The sequence below is a fragment of the Sturnira hondurensis genome, unplaced genomic scaffold (genome assembly GCF_014824575.4).
Source record: "Sturnira hondurensis isolate 20B ecotype Veracruz unplaced genomic scaffold, ASM1482457v3 Scaffold0009125, whole genome shotgun sequence".
NCBI lineage: Eukaryota > Metazoa > Chordata > Mammalia > Chiroptera > Phyllostomidae > Sturnira > Sturnira hondurensis.
This window is the reverse complement of record NW_028081756.1, coordinates 2,951,955-2,974,554: the sequence shown is the minus strand read 5'-3', so window position 1 is coordinate 2,974,554 and position 22,600 is coordinate 2,951,955. Positions and strand designations below refer to the sequence as shown.

General features: G+C 41.2%; 1 protein-coding gene across 1 annotated transcript in view; it reads right to left on the bottom strand.

Moving 5' to 3' along the window:
• Nucleotides 1-22,600, bottom strand: part of CHAT (choline O-acetyltransferase) — a 66,926-nt gene that overhangs the window by 20,057 nt on the left and 24,269 nt on the right. Inside the window, exon 7 of the mRNA XM_037056685.1 lies at nucleotides 729-898. Coding sequence (XP_036912580.1) covers nucleotides 729-898 — 170 coding nt within the window. The remainder of the gene's footprint in view (nucleotides 1-728; nucleotides 899-22,600) is intronic.

Here is a 22,600-nt window from a genome sequence, read left to right as displayed (position 1 = left end):
TACTATTTAATAAGGTCATTGTGAAAGTGTGGTGGCTTTAAAAATAAACAAGATTAGATTTAGGATTGGCATGCTGGGGAAAGAAGAAGGTAAGGACAAAAATGAATGGCCCAATCTCAACCTTATCCCCATTTGCATGAGTGTTTTCCTCCAGGCCAAAGTGACTGTCTTGTTTCTGAGTTAATGTCATATAAATGAAAAAAAAAAAAACAAAATAAAACCCCCAAACCCAAATTGCTTTGTTTCATTGTATGACTTTTTTCTGTGTAGACACTAGGATGCCACTTCTCAGGGAAGGAGGAAGGTGTGTCAAAATGGCCAGGCCAGGGTGACAGAAATTTAGAAAAGCTGATATTCCTAGGAATCAAATGTGATTATTGCTGAACATGTTGAAGATTTGTTCATTGGGAGGAGTCCCTGGCATGCCCCCATCTTATAGTGTGTAATGAAAGATGAGGAGTGAGCCCCAGGTCTGACCCAGAGGGCCCTCAACCTTTCCTCAGGTTGTAGAAAAGTTAGGGAGCTTGAGTGAGATTTGGCCACTTGCTCCTTATCCAAGGCCTTATCTCCTGTTCAGTCCATCAGATGATACCAATTATACATCTCCAACCCCTTTTGCTCTCTTGGCCCCACATGCAGCATCCTGGGCAGCAGAGGCCAGTAATTGAGTCTGCCAGCTGTGAGCAGAGCTGGCTCTGGCCACTGGCCATACTGCGGGGGAGGCTTACCTGCAGGGACTTGTCATACCACCGGTTTGCCCCATTCTTGCTGCAGCCTCCACCATGAAGGAGATGGAGTGCCCTGTTGGTGTCATTGAGCTCCAAGCCCCCCGGGGCATCCAGACACACCACACAGATGCAGCGCTCGATCATGTCCAGTGAGTCCCGATTGATGGAGTCTGCAGGGTGGACAAGCAAGGCCTTATCTCCTGTCCCACTTGGGGCCTGGGGTTCCCTCTGCAAAGCCTCACACACCACAGGCAGACACACATGGACTCCCAGATCTGTACCTACTCCTGACCACTTCCCTAACCCCAGTCCATGGTCTGGAAAGTCAGCCAGACTGTCTTGGGCTTCTGTACTAACTTCAGGGCCCAGCTCAGCCTCAGAGTCCTTCCAGCTGTGACCAGTTCTGTCTCCAGCTGTGTGGTCGCTTAGCCTGCCTGCCTGGATGAGAGGAGCTGGTGTAGGGCCTTCTCCATGGACATTAAACTCTACGCTGAGGGAGGAGCGCCACTTCTCTATTCAACAGTACCCAGTAATGTGGCACCAGGAAGCTGCATCTGGCACATAGGCATATTTATTTGTCCTATGATTTTCAAACATTAGTTCCAGAATTTTAAAGTTAGTCACTTTCACATGAAAATCTTTAGTAAGAAAGTAAGGGTGTTGCTCTCCTTGTGTCCTGCCACCCCAGCTGTTATGTTGATGCAGGGGCAGATGGAAGGGCCAGGTTACCCTAAACCTATAACCACATGGACCACTGGGGCCATTTCAGGCCCATGGAACTCATCAGGACAAATAGGTTGAAAGCCACTGAGTTGTGCAGGAGATAAGTTGTCAAGGGAGCTTAAATCCTCTATGGGGACATTAGACAAGGTGTTCCTCCTGGAATAGAGCAAGGCCAGCAGATGAGCTGCTGGTAGCTTCCTCAATCAAGCCAGAAGGGTTCACAAAGCCTGGCCAATGGGACCACAGCTGGTGCTGCTTGCTACATGTTCCTTCTCTAAATCAGGAGTCTTTACGGTGGTGATTGTGTTCCTCCTCCACCATACCATACGGGGTGTGGCATTAGGACCTAATGTGTAGGCTGCACATCACTCAGAGATCCAGAGATCCGGACTTCTGGGCTGGATGGTGTAACAGGATGAAGGTTACCATTACCACTCCCAAGTCTCAGAATATTATATGCATGGGAAGGTGGAGTGTGTGGTGTTTAGTGGCAGAGGGGTATCATGTGTCAGAGATTGCTAGTTGCATATCATAATATTCATTCCGTTTAGCCACAAAACACTTGGCTTTTAGCTTGGCTCAGGGAGAGCCAGAAATAAGAATACATTGCCCAGCCTCCCTTACAACTACAAGTAACCATGTGTCTAAATTCTACCAACAAGATCTAGAAACACTATATGACAACTTCCAAGAAACTTCCTTAAAGACAGCTAGCATGCGGTCTTTGCTCTATTTTCACCCTTTCTCTACCCTGCTGCCTGGAACACAGATGTAATAATTGAAGCTCTGGCCTCCATTTGGGACCACGAGGACGAGGGCCACACCCATGTAGTGAGGTGGAAGGACACTAGCCACCCTGTATCAACTCTGGCTCACTTCCAACATACATGCAAGAGACGAAAACCTGTGTTTTTAAAAATAATATTACTTTAGGTTTTCTGTCACATGTGGCCATAACAAATTCTAACTTATACTGTCTGGTGATGTTGGATTCACACTCATACACTGCAGGAATTAGCTGGAGCTTAGAGGCTATACCTTGGTTTGCCACAGTCCTCTCTCATTTATTTAGCACCTTGATTTCTTTGGGTATTTAAATTCAAGGTCCTTGTCCAGAAGGCTATTCTCTTTGTTGAATACGGGAGGTAGAAGATCCCTCCAAGATGACAGTCAAGTCCCTCCTTTCTCCCTCTTGTGTCAGAATCAAGGCAGGCACTTGCGTGGCACTGGTCTTGGGTGCTGGCTCTTTTATTTCCTATTGCCAGCTCTGTGCCCCTTTATTCTGAGCCCAGGTACACATACAGCCACATGTACCTCTCAGCCTCTGCCTCTTCCTTTCCCTACTGGGATCCCAGTAACTGCTGAGTCAGGACTCCCCTTTTCAGAGTCTTTGGTTCTGGAGGCTTCTCTGCTTCTAGAGCCTCAAGCTGAGAATTAAGCCCATTATCTCTCACAGTCACCTGGAATCTGTCTTCCTGAAGTCCAGGGTATGTGTGGGAGGAGGTGCAGCTTTCACTTGCTTCCACTCTCAGGCTCAATGTCCCCTAGCAGCCTCTATTCACCAGCTGGGTCTAGCCTGTGGGGTGGGGCCACCCATAGCAGCACCTTCTTCAGGCAGTGGGAGGCTGAGTCCACACATGGCCTATGGTGACAGTGGGGAACCACACCAGGGATGTGCCTGTTCTTTCTTCTGTCCAGCAGGGACCTGAAGTGGTAAGAGGTGGGTATTGTCTGCTCCTCCCTACTCTTGGCCTTGACCTAGCCTCTCTGGGATGCTACCCCACTCAAACATGTGGAAAGTTCCCCTTGCTGGTGTTGTCGGCCTTGAGTGAAACAATCCCTAAGGCCCTCTCCTGGGTCTCCTCAACACTTGCTGGGCACGCAGATGCTAAGGCTACCTGTGCTGTTCCCTATTCTGCCCAGATGATTCCTCCAGGTTCATGAGAAGTTTCCACATGTCTTCATGTGAAAGGAGTTTTCAGTTCCCACCCATCCCCTTCCTCCCACTCTTTGAAAATTCTAGAGGAAGGAGCCATTGCTCACAGCAGGTCTTCTACTCTGGGAAAGAAGGTGTCCAGCAAGCTAACCCATTCTCTGTTATCCACCCCCTATTTCCTGTCTGGAATAATGAGGGTTCAGGAAGCACTGTTCTTTCAGGACGCCTCTTAATCCCCATAGAGCTAGGATGACTTATCACCTCGCACTTGGCCTCTTGGGCTCTCCTGCCTCAATCTGCTGAGCTCCAAAGCTCTGAGCCCTGCCCTGAGGAGCTAAAGATAAATGAGATGCCATAGTGGTCCTGCCTTCCTTCTGCTCCTTAAGTGTGATGCAATTACTATGTTACCCCTTCAACCTAAAACAACTCCTCATGCTCACCAGGTAGAATCCAAACTTGCAAATATAGCTCTTGGGCTCCAGGGCTAGCCTTTGCTGCCCCTCATGGCTCAATTCCCATGACTCTTTAGCATGACTTCACACAAGCCTCATGCCACTCCCTGGACATCTGTGCACATGCATTCCCTCACCATTATTCAGGCTGTCCCCAGGATGGGGGCTGTTCTCCTACTCTACCTATCAAACACCTTCTTATAGACTCTCCCCAAGCTCCCTAAACCTCTAACAGTGCTTGTCCTTTGCCCAGGATTAGTGGGAGCAATCCAGAGAGAGTCCGTGCCCCACCCCCAGGACTCTTCACACTTGGAGCTGCCTGCTTGGTGCAGATGAGGAACCTCTGCTCTGTCTACAAGGTCAGCCTCACATAGCATCTGAGTCAGAGCTGGCCAATTCCCTCTATACCAACAGTCTCCTGCCATGCAGCACATGACATAGCGCATGAAACTGCCACTGTCCTCAGACCCCCATGCTTCAAGTAGTTACTGAGGGTCTAGCCCCAGAAGTCCTGTTCTGGTCCCTTCTCCTATATCTGTAAGCTTACAGAGGGTGGGGCCTGGGTCCTCAGCTCAAGCAAGGCAATTTCCATGTCTGGCAATGAACTTGAGAGTGCATGGACAGGTAAAGTTGACATCTTTGTGCACAGCTCAGAGGAGCCCAGAGGAGCCCAGATGGCCCCCCCACACATGCACAAAAAAGGCTGGAGGGTCAGAAAACCACTACTTTGATGGACCTGGAGCTTCATGGTTGGGGTGAGGGATGGGGAAGAGATGGGAGGCATTTTCAAAGCTCCAAATTCTACCTCTCTCTGCTCCAGTTCCTATTGGCCATGACCATGGTGCCTGGCCTTGTACCATGTGCTGTTCTGGGAGTTTCTTTGAGCTCCTAGGCTAGATAACAACTTCAGATTATAGGGAGGCCTTAGTTAGGCCTGTGTCAGATTCAAATAGGCAGAGAGGAAGAAAGAAGCATGTCAGGAAGGACACAACAGTTAAGAAAAGGCTCTGGGGGCTGGGAGGTAGACATCCAGGATTGTGGGTAAAGGCATGCAGGATTTAGGAGACTGAAAAAACACAGTGCAGCAATGATGTTAGCTAACCTTTTTGAGCACCTACTATGTGCTAGGAATCAATCTAAGCACTCATACAAGATGAATACTGAATAGACACTATTATCATCCCTATTCACAGGTGAGGAACTGAAGAGCTACATGTTTTACCTAAAGTCACCACTAAATGGAGGGAGCTGAACTTGATCCAAACCTAATTCCAAGGCTGGAAGCAGATCAGTAAGGACTGAATGGCAGTATTGAGAATATGGACTTCATCTAGCACCAGCAGGAACTCACTGAAGGATCTGCACAGAGAACTGATATGGTAATAAAGAGTTGCCTAGGTTGCCTAGGAGCTTGGGAAGGGCATGAGACTGGAAGCCAGACAAGAGGCCATGAGAAGCTCCAAGACTGCAAACCATGACCTTGTTGGCCATGTCTTGGTGAGGTCTGAGAACCCACTTATCTGCCTACACCAATGTTTGTTATCTGGTTACACCACGGTTTGCTTAGGAAGAGCTCTAAGGCCAAGGTGGAGTGGGAAGGCTTCATCTCTCCCCCACACCCCCAGGAGTCCAGCCAGAAGACTACAGAGCAAACCTAGCAGAGCCCCTGGAAAGGAAAGTAGAGGCTTGGCACAAATCTTTCCAGGAGCTGGTCAACTTGAGGCTTGCAGCAAAAAAGGAAAGCTCCCCAGGCATCACCACCCCATCCTCCTCCAAACAGGAGAGAGGGACTCCTGGGAAGGCTGAACCATCACTAGCCAGCATGCTGGTTGTGCAGGGCCCTGGAGCTTGGTGCCAACCAACAGGAGCTGGTCCTGGGTCATTAGACAGAGTAAAATTGGAGCAGGACAGTGGGGATTCCAGGTGGCCTTACAAATGAACTCCCTGCGTACAAGGAGCTGATCAGTCAAATGCCAACAAGTTTATCATGTCAGGGAGAAAATATACTACAGCCAGACTCTTCCACCATGACTCTTGCCCAAATGTGATAGAAATGGAGCAGTGGGCTGGAGGTACATGGCAGAGGCTGTTTGTCTTGTGAACTTCTCATTGAGCACGTGGAGGCTTAGTTAATGTGGTAAATCAATCTTCCTCAAGGAGCCCCTGCTTAATAGTGAGAAGTCAGAGTTGAATAATAGGAGAAGCTTGCTCTGTCACCCACACCTTGGGAATTGACATCTTTGATGATGAAGAAATTCTAGAGGCCACAAGGACTTTGGGGGCCCTGGTGCTTTTATTAGATGTGGAAAGCTTACAGACCATGACTAAGGCAAACAAAGAGAAAATCAACATGGCAACTCTGCCTTTGGAGGGCTGAAGAATTCTCAGGCATTAAACACACATATACACACATACAGCCCTCTCTGAGATGTTTGCTCTGGTCTATTACCTGGGAGGTTGGCTCAGGTCAGCCTCATATGGTCTAGGGAGATGGAGGTAACTGGCACATTCTCAGAAGCTTATAGCTTCTAAACCATTAGCAATCCCATCTGACCATCTTTCCTCCCCAGATGAATGAATTGTATCTTTCTTAGGAGGAAAATCTGCCCTGGTACATACCATATACTTCTCTACTCTGTAGCTTATGGGGTAATTTTTATGCTCCCCATCCCCAGAGGTTATGAGAATTCTAACAAATGTATCTCTTGCCCAGTTAAACCTGTTTTAGCAAATCAGAACTGCTTTGACTTGAGTTGCAAAGCCCACTTTAAAAAGTGCAAGGGGGAGGAACTTTTTCTAGGAAGATCAAGTGGACGCTCTATTCCACTAAAAACTCTGGACGTTATATTTCAAACAAACAAAAGAGTCTGAAAGATGCAAAGAGGAAGTCAGAGTGACTAAGAACCTCAGAACCAAAGGAACACATGATAGTGAGTTTCCTGACTGTTATGGACTGAATTAGGTCCCCTTGCCCCACACTCAAATTTATATTTTGAAGGTCTAACCCCCGATGTGACTATATTTAGAGACAGAGCCTTTAAAGAGTTATTTAAATAAAGTCATAAAGGTTGCACCCTAAACCAATATGCCTATTGTCCTTAGAAGAAGAAGAGACACCAGCAATGTGTGTGGAAAGAGTAAAGGCCATAGGACGATTCAGTGTGATGGAAGTCATATACAAGCCAGGGAGAGTGGCCTCAGAAGAATCCAACCCTTCTAACACCTTGATCTTGGATTTCTAGCTTCCAAAGTGTGAGAAATAAATTTCTGTTGTTTAAGTTATCGAGTTTTTGGGCTTTCTGTTTTAGAAAACTATAGACTTGGAGCTAAAGTAGCCAGTGACATAAAGACACAAGTAAGTGTGGACCAAAAAAAGCCTGATAAAAACCTGCTCTCTTTAGTCAAAGAACAAGGTAAGGGGCAGACTAGCAAAACAGAATACTTTTAGATAATAACCTATTCCTCCCACCCTCGTGCCAGCAAAGAGAATGGGGAGATTAGGTTTCTACCATTACCAGTCTTTTAACAAGGCAGCTCATCTTGGGTGGTTTCAGAGAAGGTATGACTTCACATGGAGCCTGGGACTTCCATCTCCATTGGGTAGTAATCACCACCAAGTACACCCCAAACAGCATCAATAGAGACCATGTGGGGAGTCTGAATTCTTAACCCATCACCAATAACAAAGTGTACCCACCCTTGGCGTGTCAACACAGACCACATGAAGAGCCTGAACTTCTACACACCTGGCTGGAACAAGGCAGCATCTACTTCTCCCCTTGCTAGAGCAGTGTTGGAAGAAGCCAGTTAAAACAAAATATTTAAATAAGGTCCAGAGTCTCAGAACATAATATATCCAGGTTTCAATAGAAAATCACTTTTCATACCAAGAACAAAGGAAACCTCAAGTTGAATTTAAATAGACAATCAGTAGCCCTGGCCATGTAGTTCAGTTTGTTAGAGCACCATCCTGATATGCCAAGGTTGTGGGTTTGACCCCTGGTTGGGATGCATATAAAAATCAATCAATGAATGCACAAATAAATGGAACAACAGATCAATGTTTCATCCTCTCTCTCTCTCTATCTCTCTCTTCCTCCCTGCCTTCATTTCTCTACAAAATCAATAAATAAAAAATTTTAAAGACAATCAGTAGATACCAGCACTGACAAGACAGAAATGACAGAATTATTTGACAAATATTTTTAAATTAGCCATCCTAAAAAATGCTTCAGAAGCAATTAAGAACACGTTTGAGGCAAATGAAAAAATATCTGGAGAGTCTCCGCAAAGAAATAAAAAATATAAAGGGGATCCAAGATGACAGCAGGGCAAGTAGAAATTACACTCATCTCCTCCCAGGACAAAACTGGGATTACTACTAATACATAGAACTAGCAGTCTAAGTAACCAACTGATTAGTAGCTAAACAGAAGTCTTATAATCAAGGTTTTACATAAGAAGCCATATAGAGACTTGTAGGAAGGGCAGAGATGCAAAAAAAGCCTGACCGAGCTCCCATGGATGGTGGCTGAAATTTGGAGGGATATCTCACCTACAAAGTTTCCTTGTGAGGAGTGAGGGGGTCTCAGACCCACACCAGGTTCCCCAGTCCAGAGCACCAGAGTCAGAAAGAGGTTCCCATATAACAACTGGCTGTGAAAATCATCACAGATTCTGTCCTCTAGAAAAAGATGGGAGTCTGCTGGAGACCCAGGCACCCTCTTAAAGTTCCAGTGCCCCAAATCTCATTTGCAGACACTCAAGCCTGCACTCCAGTGGAGAGGAGGTAGAGTAGACTACAGTTGTATGAGAAGAGACTGGAGTTTGTGGCTCATGGAAGAGAGTTGAAGAGACAGCTTCCAGGGTCCTTCCCAGTGCTGAGTCCCTTTTCCACACTCCAGATACCATATTTCTTGGGTGAAGCACTCCCCTCCTTATAGTATCAGCATGGGGAAATGCAATAGCCCCACCCGTTGGACTCCCTGTTACTCTACAATGCTGAGCTCACCCTGAGGAAGAGTAAGGTGTTTGGTGTAGAGGTCTGAGCAGATTGGGGCTTGGGGGACTGAGTTGTGTGACTCTAAGGCAGGGACCTCTTTCTCCATCTTTCTGTGAGCCTGACTGGTGTCTCTCCTAAAGGAAGATCCAAAAACATCATCCTCTGGGCTGGTGGACCCACCCTACCAACCTCTGATGGCCCCACCCTGCTGAACTCTGGCTTTGCAGGAAGTAGAGGCAGGATTTGGGACAGACTAGATTGTGTGGCTGCAGACCTGAACCATGTCCCCACCTTCCCCACCTCCCTCTCACAGCAGATGCTCTAGCCCTACTCTCCTGACTCCTGTAGCCCATGCCTTACTGAGCTCAGGTTCTCCAGGCGGTCCCAATAGAATCTGGGACAGATTAAATTTTGCAGCTCTAGGACAGGGGCCATTTTCCCCTTCCTACCCAATAGGTGCAAAGCCCTCCCATTCACATGGTCAACTCTTGGTCTGTATGGCTTGATAAACTCTACTGACCTCATCCTGACCACCCCCTGAAGTCATGCCCCACCACAACAGTCTGCAGGCACTTGATGGTTGCAAGGCTGGGGGCAGCTAGACTTGTTATACCCTGAGAATTTTTTTGAGTGGCCTCAGACCCAGCACTAGCACCAAGTTTGAATTTATATCAGTCTGGTGAGCATTCACTACTACCTGGTGACTCACTGAAAACCTACCTCATACAACTCATGTTCAGCCAGAGACTTTTTAGGTGATTGAGCCTAACAGGTGGCTGGCAAGCAGAGGCAAGCAGAGGTGGATTTTGGGGTGCCTTGGGACTTTTGCTGACCTGCCCCTAGGGTCAGTACTGGTGGAACCTGGTCTTGGCATGCAGCTTGGTCCTTCTCATGCACACCCAAGCCAGCAGGGGCAGTCACAAACTATGGACCACTGTATAACTCCTAACAGGTTACCCAAGGCCAGTCAAGAGCAGATCAGAGTCACTCTCAAGAGTCTGTACAACCAACACACCCAGTTATCAGCTTCAGACAGATGAGAGCAGGATCCAATTTGCATAACAAGCAGAATATTGAAAGAAAGGCTGTGGTAGGCACCACACCCTGCTAAGGTGAATTCTACTTCCTGAAGTCAGTCCCTACACAGCAGCTTGTACCTAGTGGCAGAGTCAGGCCCCACAATCCTGAGGGTTGACCCTAGCACAATAGAACCAATTACAATAGGAGAGCTCACATAACCAACACAAGGGACATTCATGGAGAACTTAGTTCAAGTGATCAAGGAGACTGTGCCACAGGTCTCACAAGATACCTACTACATAAGACCATCCCACCCAAACGGGGAGATATCGCAGATCTACCTAATACATAGAAACTAACACAAAAGGCAGCCAAAATAGGGAGGCAAAATAAAAGAACAGAAAAATATCTCCAGAAAAAGAGCTAAATGAATAGAGGCAAGCAGTTTACCAGATATAGAGTTTAAAAAATGGTTATAGGGATGCTCAAGGAACTTAGTGAGAACTTAAACAACATGGAAAATGACATAGAAACCATAAAAAAGAACCAATTAGAAATGAGGAATACAACAGATGAAATGAAGGATACACTGGAAGGAGTAAACAGTAGGTGCAGAAGAAGCAGAGGATTGAATAAGTAATATGATAGACAAGGTAGCAAGGAACACTAAATAAGAGCCTCAAAAAAAAGAACTTAAAAATTGAGGATAGTTTAAGCAGCTTTTGGAATGGCATGAAGCATAATAGCAACCACATCACAGGGATACCAGAAGGAGAAGAGAGTGCAAGGAATTGAGAACTTATTTGAATAAATAATGACTGAAACTTCCCTATCCTCATGAAGGAAAAAGATGCACAAGTGCAGAGTCCAGGAAGTGTAGAAAGTCCCAAACAAGATGGGCCCAAAAAGGCCCACACCAAGACACATCATAATTAAAATGGCAAAGGTTAAAGACAAAGAGGGAATCTTAAAAGCAGAAAGAGAAAGACAGTTAGTTACCTGAAGGAAATTCCTATACATCTGTTATCTGATTTCTCAACAGAAAAATTTCAGACCAGAAGGGATTGGCATGAAGTATTCAAAATGATGAGAGCAAGAACCTACAACCAAGACTAATTTGCCCAGCAAGGCTAGCATTTAAAGTTGCAGAGGGAAAAAAGGAGCTTCCCAGATGAGAAAAAGCTAAAGAATTTAATCTTGTAATACCAAACCAGTATTACAAGAAATTTCCTTCTCCATTCAGAGCAAGAAGGAGGAGGAAAAGGGGGAGGAGGAGAAAAAAAGAAGAAACCAGAGGAACATAGTTACAAAGAATAAAATAGCAATAAATACCTACCTATCAATCATCACTTTGAATATAAATGGCTTAAATGCTACAATCGAAAGACATAGGGTAACTAACAAAATTTTTAAAAAGACCTATATATCTACTGTCTACAGTGACCCACCTCAGAAGGAAAGATATAGAAAAAGATATCTCATGCAAATCGAAATTTTTAAAAAACTGGGGTAGCAATACCTGTATCAGGCAAAATAGACTTTTAAGAAGGCTATAACAATAGACAAAAAGGACTTTACAAAATGATAAAGGGATTAATAAAAAAAAGGATACAACCCTAGTAAACATTTATACACCCAACATAGGAGCACCTAAATATATAAAGCAAATATTGATGGACATAAAAAGAAAGAACGACAGTAATATACTCATAGTAGAGAAATTTAACACCTCTTTAACTTCAAATGATAGAAATTTAACAAGTAAACAGCTGCCTTTAACAATACATTAGATTAGGTAGATTTCATTGATATCTTCAGAGCATTTCATCCCAAAGCCACAGAATATACATTCTTTTCAAGTACACATGGAACATTTTTTAGGACAGACCACATATTAGGACACAATACCAATCTCAATAAATTTAAGAAGATTGAAATCTTATCCAGCATATTCTCTTACCATAATGATATGAATAAAAACCAATCACAAGAAAAAAACTGAAAAACAAACAAAGGCATAAGGCTAAATAACATCTTACTAAACAACAAATGGGTAAACAATGAGATCAAGGGTGAAATCAAATGAAAACAAATAAAAATTAGAACACAACAAACCAAAATCTTTGGGACAAAATGAAAGCAGCCCTAAGAAGAAAATTCATATTATTACAGGCCTATCTCAAGAAACAAACAAACAAACAAAAAGTTCAAATAAACAACCTAAATTTACACTAATGAACTAGAAAAAGAATAGCAAACAAATCCCAGTATAACATGCTTTATGGACTTCTGGTCAAGATGGAGGCAAAGGTAAACACAGCTCACCTTCTCACACAACCATATCAAAATTACAACTAAACTATAGAATAACCATTACTCAGGACTGTCAGAAATTGAGTTGAATGAAAGTCTGATAACAATGGAATTAAAGAAACTGCATCCATTCAGACTGGTAGGAAGGGCAGAGATGTGGACACATGGAATGGGCTGGCCCCACATCTATATGTGTAGATAAAAAACGGAGGGATATCTCAGGAGTGAGCAGATCCAGCCTCACACCAGGACCCCTGCCCAGGGTTCTAGTGCCAGGAAAGTAAGTCCCCATAATTTTGGGCTGCAAAAACCATGGGGATTGAGTTGGTTGAAGAAAATTCTGGATTTCCAAGCAGTTCCTCTTAAAAGGCCCACACACAAACGTACCAGTACTCAGACTCACTCCCTCTGAGCTCCAGCACTGGGGAAGCAGCTTGAAAGGCATCAGTGGCATACAGGGAGGAACTAAAGTGTCTGACACCAGGTCAGGAGATGGGAGAAAGTTTCCTCCCAGACAGAACTTCAGGCAGAGGCTACTGTTCTTTTTCTTTTTTAAAATTTATTTATTTATTTTAATTGTTGTTCAAGTACAGTTTTCTGTTTTTTACTCCCATCCCATCCCCACCCTCCCAGTGCTCCCCACCTCCCTCACATTTCTACCCCCCTTAGTTTTTGTCCACGTGTCCTTTATACTTGTTCCTGTAAACCCTTCTTCCCCTTTTCCCCTGAAATTCCCTCCCCTCTCCCCTCTGGTCCCTGTCAGCCTGTTCTCTACATTGTTCTTTTTCTGAGCATTCCCCCTACAGAGCCACAAAGCTGACAGACGTGCCATTTCTGAGATTCCATCAACCTGGCTCACACTGTTTACCCCACCTTGGTGATTCCCTGAGGCTCTGCCCCACCCATCTTAGGAGTCTACCCAAGCTGTTTTCTGTGGCTTTTCTATATAAATGGCTTGTCTTGGCTCATGTTTCAGAGCTTCCAAAATCCTCTAAGACAAGCAACAGCCGGGATCAATAAGCCTCCAGCCCTCTGTACTCCTTGCTAAATGACTTCAGGCTTGGTATTAGCCTTGAGGGCAGCCTTGGTTCACAGCTTGGATTTACTGGGAACATCCAAGACTAGCGCCAATAGCACTCATCTTCAGATTATTTTGTAGCTCATGCTGCATAACACACAGCAAAACACAGGTGGTGACTGATCTTGGCCTACACCATCTGGGAAACCGTAGAGTCTGCTCACTCAATGAACAGCTACAGACCATGTCAGAGTACTACTACCCAATTACTTCTAAATTGATGTGTTCAAGGGGTGGACTCCCTAGGCTCCAGAGTCTTACTAAAATAAGTCCTATTTTGCTGAGTGGGCTCCTGCAAAGCTGATCCTCCATGAAGGATGGAGGTCAGTAGACAGGGGTCATAGCCAGTCTCTGCAGATGGCTGGCCTAGGTAAATCCCTTCATTAACCTGCCAATAGCAATCAAGGCTCAACTACAGAAGAAGGTGTACAGAGCCAACAGGGAGGGTGTGCCTCAAATCCCCAGCTTGGGTGATAGGGGAGGCTGTGCCAATGGACCCTACAGTACATCTAATACAGTAGGCCCTGCTACCAAGACAGAGGGTCATAGCATGTCTACCTAATATATAGAGACCAACACAGGGAGGCTGCCAAACTGAGGAGAAAAAGAAACATGGACAAAACATTTTATTTGTCCTTGTTCAAATGAAAGGACAAATAAAATCCCAGAAAAGAACTAACAAAATGGATATAAGTGATATATCAGATGCAGAGCTCAGACAGTGGTTATAAGGATGCTTAAGGAACTTAGTGAGGATCTCAACAGAATAGAAGAGACTCAGTCAGAAATGAAGGATACACTAATTGCAATAAAGAACAATTTACAAGGAAACAACAGTAGAGTGGATAAAGCTGAGAATCAAATCAATAATTTGGCGCATTAAGAAGCACAAAAGCAGACAACCAGAATAACATTAAGAAAAAATAAATCCAAAAAGTCAAGGGTAGTTTAACGAGCCTCTGGGACAACTTCGAGAGGTTCAATATTCACATCATAGGGATACCAGAAGAAGAGAATGAGAAAGAAATTGGATATCTATTTGAATTGGAAAAAAAACCCACATTTCCCTGATTTGGTGAAGGAGATAGACACGCAAGTCCAGGAAGCATAGAGAGTCCCAAACAAGGTGGCAGCAAGGAGGCCCACATTGAGACATCATCATTAAAATGCCAAAAGTTAAAGATAAAGAGAGATTCTTCAAAGCAGCAAGAGAAAAGCAGTTAGTTACCTAAAGGGGAGTTCCCATAAGACTGTCAGCTAACTTCTCAAGAAACTTTGCAAGCTAAAAGGGATTGGCAAGATATATTCAAAGTCATGAAAAGCAGGGACCACAGCCAAGACTGCTCTATCCAACAAAGCTATCATTTAGAATCAGAGGGCAGATAAAGAACTTCTCAGACAATAAAAAACTAAAGGAGTTCATCATCACCAAACTATTATTATGTGAAATGTTAAAAAGACTTATTTAAGAAAAAAAGGATCAAAACTATGACCAAAAATGACAAAAATATGTATCTATCAACATTTGAACCAAAAAAAAAAAAAACTCAGCAAAAAAGAAGAAAAGAGGTAGAAACATGGATCCAGAGAACATTTCATTGGTTGTCAGATGGGAGAGCTGTTTGGGGGACTGGGTGAAGAGGTGATGGGATGAAGAAGTACAAAAGTTAGTAACAGAATAGTCATGGGGATGCAAAGTAGAGTGTAGGAAATGGACTAACCAAAGAAATTATATGCATGAGCCATGGACATGAACAAAGGTGTGGCAATTGCCTGATGGGGGTGCTGGGTGGAGGGAGGCAAAGGGGTAAAAATTAGGGCAGCTATAATAGCATATTCAATAAAATATAGTTTTAAACTTTAAAAAGGCCCAATGTAAGTAGAAGAAAAGATATAATGAAGATCAGAGCAGAAATAAAGAAAATAGAGTCTAAAAAACAATGTAAAAGATCAATAAAACCAAGATCTGGTTCTTTGAATAGACAAACAAAATAATTAACTCTTACCCAGAATTATCAAGAAAAAAAAAGAGGACCCAAATAAATAAAATCAGAATAGAAAAGAGGGAAGTAACAACTGACAGCACAGAAATGCAAAAGATTGTAAGAAAATATTACAAACAACTATATGTCAACAAATTAGACAATCTAGAAGAAATGAAGAAATTCTTATAGCTCTGTCTTCCAAAACTGAGTCAGGAAATATCAGAAAAACTGAACAGGCCAATTACAACCAATAAAATGAAACAAGTATCAAAAAACTTCAAACAAATTAATGTCCTGGACTGGATGGATAGATTCTCAAGTGAATTTTACCAAATATTCAAAGAATAACTAACACTTATTATACAGAAATTGTTCTAAAATATTCAAGAGGAGGGAAGACTCCCAAGCTCTTTTTATGACACCAGCATTATCTTAATTCCAAAACCAGATAAAGACACTATCAGGATAGAAAATTATGTGCCAATATCCCTGATGAACATAGATGCTAAAATCCTCAACAAAATATTATGAAACTGAATCTAGCAATACATTAAAAAGATTAGTCACGATGATTAAGTGGAATATATTCTGGGGATATAGAGTTGGTATAATTTCCAAAAATCAATAAATGCCATACGTCACAAACAAAAGGAATGATTAAAACCACATGATCATATCAATAGAAGCAGAAACAGCATTTGATGAAATCCAGTACCCATTTATAATAAAAACTCTGAGCAAAGCGGAAATAGAGAACATATCTCAACATAATAAAGGCCGCATATGCCAAACCCACAGCCAACATCATAGCCAATGAGCAAAAACTACGGGTTTCCCTTAAGATTGGGAACAAGACAGGGATATTCACTTTCACCACTCTTATTCAACACAGTACTGGAAGTCCTAGCCACAGCAATCTGACAAGGAGAATAAATTAAAAAACATTCAAATTAGAAACAAAGAACTAAAACTGTCATTGTTTGCAGATGACAGGGTACCCTATACAGAGAACTCTAGAGATTCCACTACTAGAATTGATCAATGAATTCAGTAAAGCAGCAGGATACAAAACAAATATCCAGAAACTGGCTGCATTTTCGTACACCAAAAATGAACTATCAGAAAGGGAAACTAGGAAAATAATCCCATTTACACCTGTATCAGATAAAATAAAGTACCTAGGAATAAATTTAACCAAATTCTGTATTTGAAAAATTATGAAACACTGAAGAGAAGACACAACTAAAAGCAAGTGTACACTATGCTTATGAATAGGAAAAATTAACATCACAAAAATGTCCATACTACCCAAAGCAATCTATAGATTCAATGCAATTCTTATTAAAATCCCAATGGTGTAATGCACAGAACTGGTGCATTTTTGTTCAACCAAAAAAGAACTATTACATTGTATTAAAAAACAATCCCACTCACAAATGCATAAAATAAAATAAAATATCTAGTAATAAATTTAATCAAGTATGTAAAAATGTACTCAGAGAATTATAAGATGCTGAAGAAAGACTTTGAATAAGTGGAAGCATATACAATGTTCGTAGATAGGAAGAATTAACATCATTAAAATGTCCAAACTACCCAAAGGAATCTACAGATTCAGTGCAATCTTTGTCAAAATATAAATGGCATATTTTGCAGAACTAGAACAAACAATTTTATAATTTATATGAAACTATAAAAAGACCCCGAATGACCTCAGCAATACTGAGAAAGAAATGCATAGTTAAATGTACCACGTTACCCAACATAAAACTACTACAAGGCCAAAATTATCAAAAACACTATGGCACTGGCATAAAAACAGACATACAGATCAATGGAATAGAATAGAGAGCCCATATACCCAAGTCTATATGGTAAATTAATATTTCACCAAGGAGGCAAGAACATACAATAGGGTAAAGGCAATCTGTTCAATAATTGGTGTTAGGAAAACTGAACAGATACATGCAAAAATATGAAAGCAAACCACCTTCTTACACTTTACACAAGAATAAACTAAAAATTTATTAAAGACTTAAGTGTAAGACTCAAAATCATTGAAGTCCTAGAAAACAACATAGGCAGTAAAATCTCAGACACTTCTTGTAGCAATATTTTTTCTGATATATCTCTTTGGGCAAGGGAACAAAAGAAAAATAAACAAATGGGGCTACATCAAACAAAAAAGCATTTGCACAGCAAGGGTACCATAAATAAAATAAAATGACAACCCATTGGATGGGAGAATGTATTCACCAATGATACATTTGATAAGGCATTAATATGCAAAATTTATAAAGTACTCATACAACTCAATGCTGTAAAAACAAACAATCCAATTTAAAAATGGGCAAAGGACCTGAATAGACACTTCTCCAAAGAGGACATACGGATGGCTAATAGACCTATAAAAAGGTGCTCCATGCCACTAATTACCAGAGAAATGCAAATTAAAACCAAAATAAGAAATTATCTCACACCTGTCAGAATGGCTATCATCAATAAATCAACAAACAACAAATGTTGGTGAGAGTCTGGAGAAAAGGGAATCATTGTGCACTATTGGTGGAAATGAAGATCGGTGCAGTTACTGTGGAAAAACAGTATGGAGTTTCCTCAAAAAATTAAAAGTGGAACTGTTTTATGACCCAGTGATTCCACTTCTGGGAATATATTTGAAGAAACCCAAAATAGTGATTCAAATGAATATATGCACCCCTTTGTTCATTGCAGCCTTATTTATAGTAACCAAGATTTGGAAGCAGCCCAAATGCCCATCAAGTAGATGGGTGGATGAAAAAAGCTGTGGTACATTTACACAATAGAATACTACATGGCTGTAAAAAAGAATGGAAATATTACCATTTTTGACATTATGGATAGACCTGGAGACTATTATGCTAAGTGAAGTCAGTCAGAGAAGGACATATACTATATGATTTCACTTATATGTGGAGTCTAATGAACAAAATAAACAAACAAACTCATAGATATGGAAAACAGATTGACAGCAACCAGAGACTAGAGGGTTTGGGGGACTGGGTGAAAAAGGTGAAGGAATTAAGAAAAATCATAGACTCAGATAACAGTATAGTGATTACCAGAGGGAAAGCGTGGTGGGGACAGGTAGAAGAAGATAAAGGGGAGATAAATGGTGATGGAAAGAGACTTGACTTGGGTGGTGAATGTAATACAATATATGAATGATGTATTATGGAATTGTATAGCAGAAACCTATACAATTTTATGAAACAATGTCACCCCCAATAAATTCAATAAAAATGAAAATAAAATTTAAAAGAAAGAGTAAGAAAGATCTTAGACATATTGTGCTTGAAGTTTCTGTGGAACACACAGAAACCTCCAGGAGTCAGCTGGATATGTGGTTCTGAAGCTCAGGAGGGAAGACCAAGATGAAAGAGAGGATTGGGAAACAGTGGTATTTTGTGGTAACTGACACCAGCAGTGAATCAGATGGCTCCCTAGGAAAGAGACTGAGCAGGTGAAAGTCCAAATACAGAATGTGCGGAAACTCCACACAGGAGCCTGGAAGAATAGGCCATGGAAAATGTGAAGTTTAATGAAAGGTGAAAATAAAATTAGCAACCTACATTAAACATATAGCTTTTTTACTTATGGAAAGTAAACAGAAAATTTAAACAGCAGAGATGTTTAAGAAAACCAAGGGCATAATGGTAAGAACTAAGATAATCAAAACCAAACACAGATAAAACAAAATCATAGAAAAAATTGTCAGAAAACATTTTTTATTTCAGTATCTGTGTGTCTGTGGAGACAGAGAGAGAGAGAAACAGAGAGAGAGAGAGAGAGAGAGAGAGAGAGAGAGAACAGAAAACTGTTTAAACTAAAACTGATGGGAATTACAAAAAGTTGCTCCAAAACAAGAAAGAATTCTCAAAAATAAAAAATTGTCTGCTTAATTGTGAAAATGAAAATTCTCAACTGAAAACAAACTTTCAACTGAAGGCCTGAAATAGAATGGACATATGTTTTTAAAAAGTACAAATCTCCTAGATCATAGGAGAAAGGATAGAGACAGACCAGTATACATGGGAGATCCCCAAAAGACAGAGTCTTCTTTCCTAGAATTTAAAACTGTAAAAGTCCAATCCAAGATGGCAACAGAGGAGGCTCCTGAATTCACCTCCTCCAATAGACACATTTGATCTACAAGAATAGCAAAGTCAATCCTTCAAAAAGAAATTGGAATCTAGTTGAGTGACTACTTCTTAATGGGTAAATGAGAAAATACCCACATCAAAATGGATAGGAAGCCCTGGCCACTGTAGCTCAGTGGATTGACCATGGGCTGCGAACCAAAAGGTCCCCAGTTCAATTTCCAGTCAGGGCAGGTGCATGGATTGCAGGCCAGGTCCTCAATGGGGGCTACGTGAGAGGCAACCACACATTGATGTTTCTCTCCTTCTCTTTCTCCCTCCCTTCCCTTCTCTAAAAATAAATAAATTAAATCTAAAAAAATGGGTAGGAAACACTGAGACACAACCTTACCCTAAATCCCAACCTGCACCCAAAATCACAACCTGCACAAGGACCATACAATCAGAAATGAACTCCCAACTCTAAGCTTCTCTCTGAGGAGCAAAGTGTTTGAACTCAACATTTAGTGCCCTAATTGTTACCTAGACTAAAGGGTCCCCAGAAGTCCACTTCAGTCTAATACCTAGACTAAAGTGGTCTGTTTGCCTGCACACATCAAAGCCCAATAAGATAGGAACAGGAGTTTGCAGCAAAGAAAATAAGGGTTTAATTTCAGCAAGTGGCTCATACCTGGAGACACAGGTACGCTAGGTCAATGACCTAGCTTCCTGATGGCTTGGAAGGCATGAGTGATGCAGGAGAAAAAACTATTTATTATGGTGACTAAGGGAGTTAGGATCACGGTCAGATTCATGGTGTCTACTGATTAGCCAGCACCAGGGTAGGGGATAGTTGGTCACTGCATCTGGTCCTAATGTCAGGCACTGAAATATTATTTAGCCACGAAAAAGAAAAATCCTGCCATTCCCAACATGGATGGACTTTCAGGGTATTATGCTGGGTGAACTAAGTCAGACAAAGGCAAATACTGTATGGTATCACTCATATGTGAAATCTTAAAAAAAGTCAAACTTATAGAAACAGAGTAGAAAAGTGATTGCTATGGGCTAAGGGGTGGGAGAACAAAGAGATTGGTAAAAGGGTACAAACTTTCGGTATAAGAATAAGGTCTGAGGATCTAATGTATAACATGGTGACTATAGTTGATAACAGTATATTGTATAACTAAAATTTGCTAAGAATAAGACTTGCATGTTCTCACACAAAAAATAAAATATGTGTGGTGATGGGTGTGATATTTAACTAGATGGAGGAATCCTTTCACAATGCATATGTATATTAAATCATCACAACATATACTTTAAATATCTCATAATCTAATTTGTCAATTATACCTCAATAAAGCTGAAAAAAAATTTAAAGATTGTATTTATTTATTTTTAGACAGAGAGGAAGGGAGGGAGAAAGAGAGGGAGAGAAACGTCAATGTGCAATTGCTTCTCAAGTGCTCCAAACTGGGTACCTGGCCTGCAACCCAGACATGTGTCCTGACTGGGAATCAAACTGGGGACCCCCTTGTTCTCAGGCTGGTGCTCAGTCCACTGAGCCACACCAGCCAGGGCTGAAATTTTTCAAATAAAATAAAATAGCAACAGTTTTTCAGCTTAGTAGAAACACTGGGACATAAGGTCATAAAAAGACTGAGATTTAATCATAAGATTATAGAATGCTCCCCTCTCTACAACTTTCCACTACATCGACAGATTCCAGTACAATAACAGTGGATCAGGTAGGAGAATGTAAAGGGGGGATAAATTGTGATAAAAGAAGATTACATGGGGCTGGTGGGGAGAACACAATACAATATATAGATTATGTATTTATAGAATTATATACCTGAATCCTATGTATAATTTCATTAACTAATGTCATCTAATAAACTCAATAAAAATTCTTAAAAGATAAAAAATAAAGATAAATGATCATTTGAGAACTAAGAAATATAATAGTCAATATGAAAAGGTCAATGGATGGGCTCAACAGCAGGGGGCAGAGGAAAGAATCAGTGAACTTGGAGACAAAGCAATAGAAATTAGTCGATCTGAACAAAGAGAAAACATACTAAAAAAAGAACAAATCCTAAGGGATCTGTGGGACAAAAAAATCTAACAATCATGCCATTAGAGTCACAGAGGAGAGAAAACAGAGCAGGAAAGGAAAGTACTAATAAAAGTAATGGCTGGAAACTTCCCAAACTGGGCCAAAGACATAAACCTAAAGATTCAAGAAGCTCAGTTAATCTCATACAGAATAAATTCAAACAAATCCACACCAAGGTATATTATAGTCAAACTTCTGAAAACTAAAAACAAAGAAAAAACATCTTGAGAGCAAACAAAGAGAAAGGATGCTTTATCTATAGAGAAAAATAAAAACAATTCAAATTACAGCATATTTCTCATCAGATACTATCAAGGCTGGTGGGAAGTGGTGTGACCTTTTCCAAGTGCTGAAAGAAAAAAACTGTCACCCAGAACTCTACATCCAGCAAAATATCCTTCAGGAATAAAAGGAAATCAAGACATCCTCAGAAGAGAAAACTCTAAGAGAATTTGTACCCAGCAATCTTAGTAAAACAAATTTTCATTCCCTTTTTGAGTCTTTTCAGTTATATTTCACTATTATGCCAAAATTATAACACTGCCTGATGTGGTTTTAAATTTGTATTAAAGGAAATATTTAAGACAATTACGTGTGGGAACAGTAAAGTGATGTAAAGGTGGTAAACTTTCTACACTTCACTAGGAGTAGCAAAATTTAATATCAATAGCCCATTATAAATTGTGTGTGTGTGGTAACACATATAGCAAACAGCAGAAAAAGCTATAGATATAGATACACTGAAAACACTACAGATAAATCAAAATTGAATTCTAAAAAAATGTTCAAGTAACCCACAAGAAGGCAGGAAAAAGAAAGAAAATATTGAAAAACAGAGAAAATAAAAAATAAAATGGCAGAAATAAACTCCAGTACACCAATAATTACAGTGACAGAAATTGACAAAGTAGAATAAAAGACATTTTCCAGCTATATGCTATCTACAAGAAACTCACATTAAATATCATGATATATGTTGGGGAAAATGGAAGAAAGAAAAAAGATATATCAAGCAAGCATTAATGAAAACAAAGCACAAATGGCTATATTGATATCAGAGTAAGTAAACTTTAGAGCAAAAACAATTTCAGACATTACATATAAAAAGGGTCAATATGCCAAG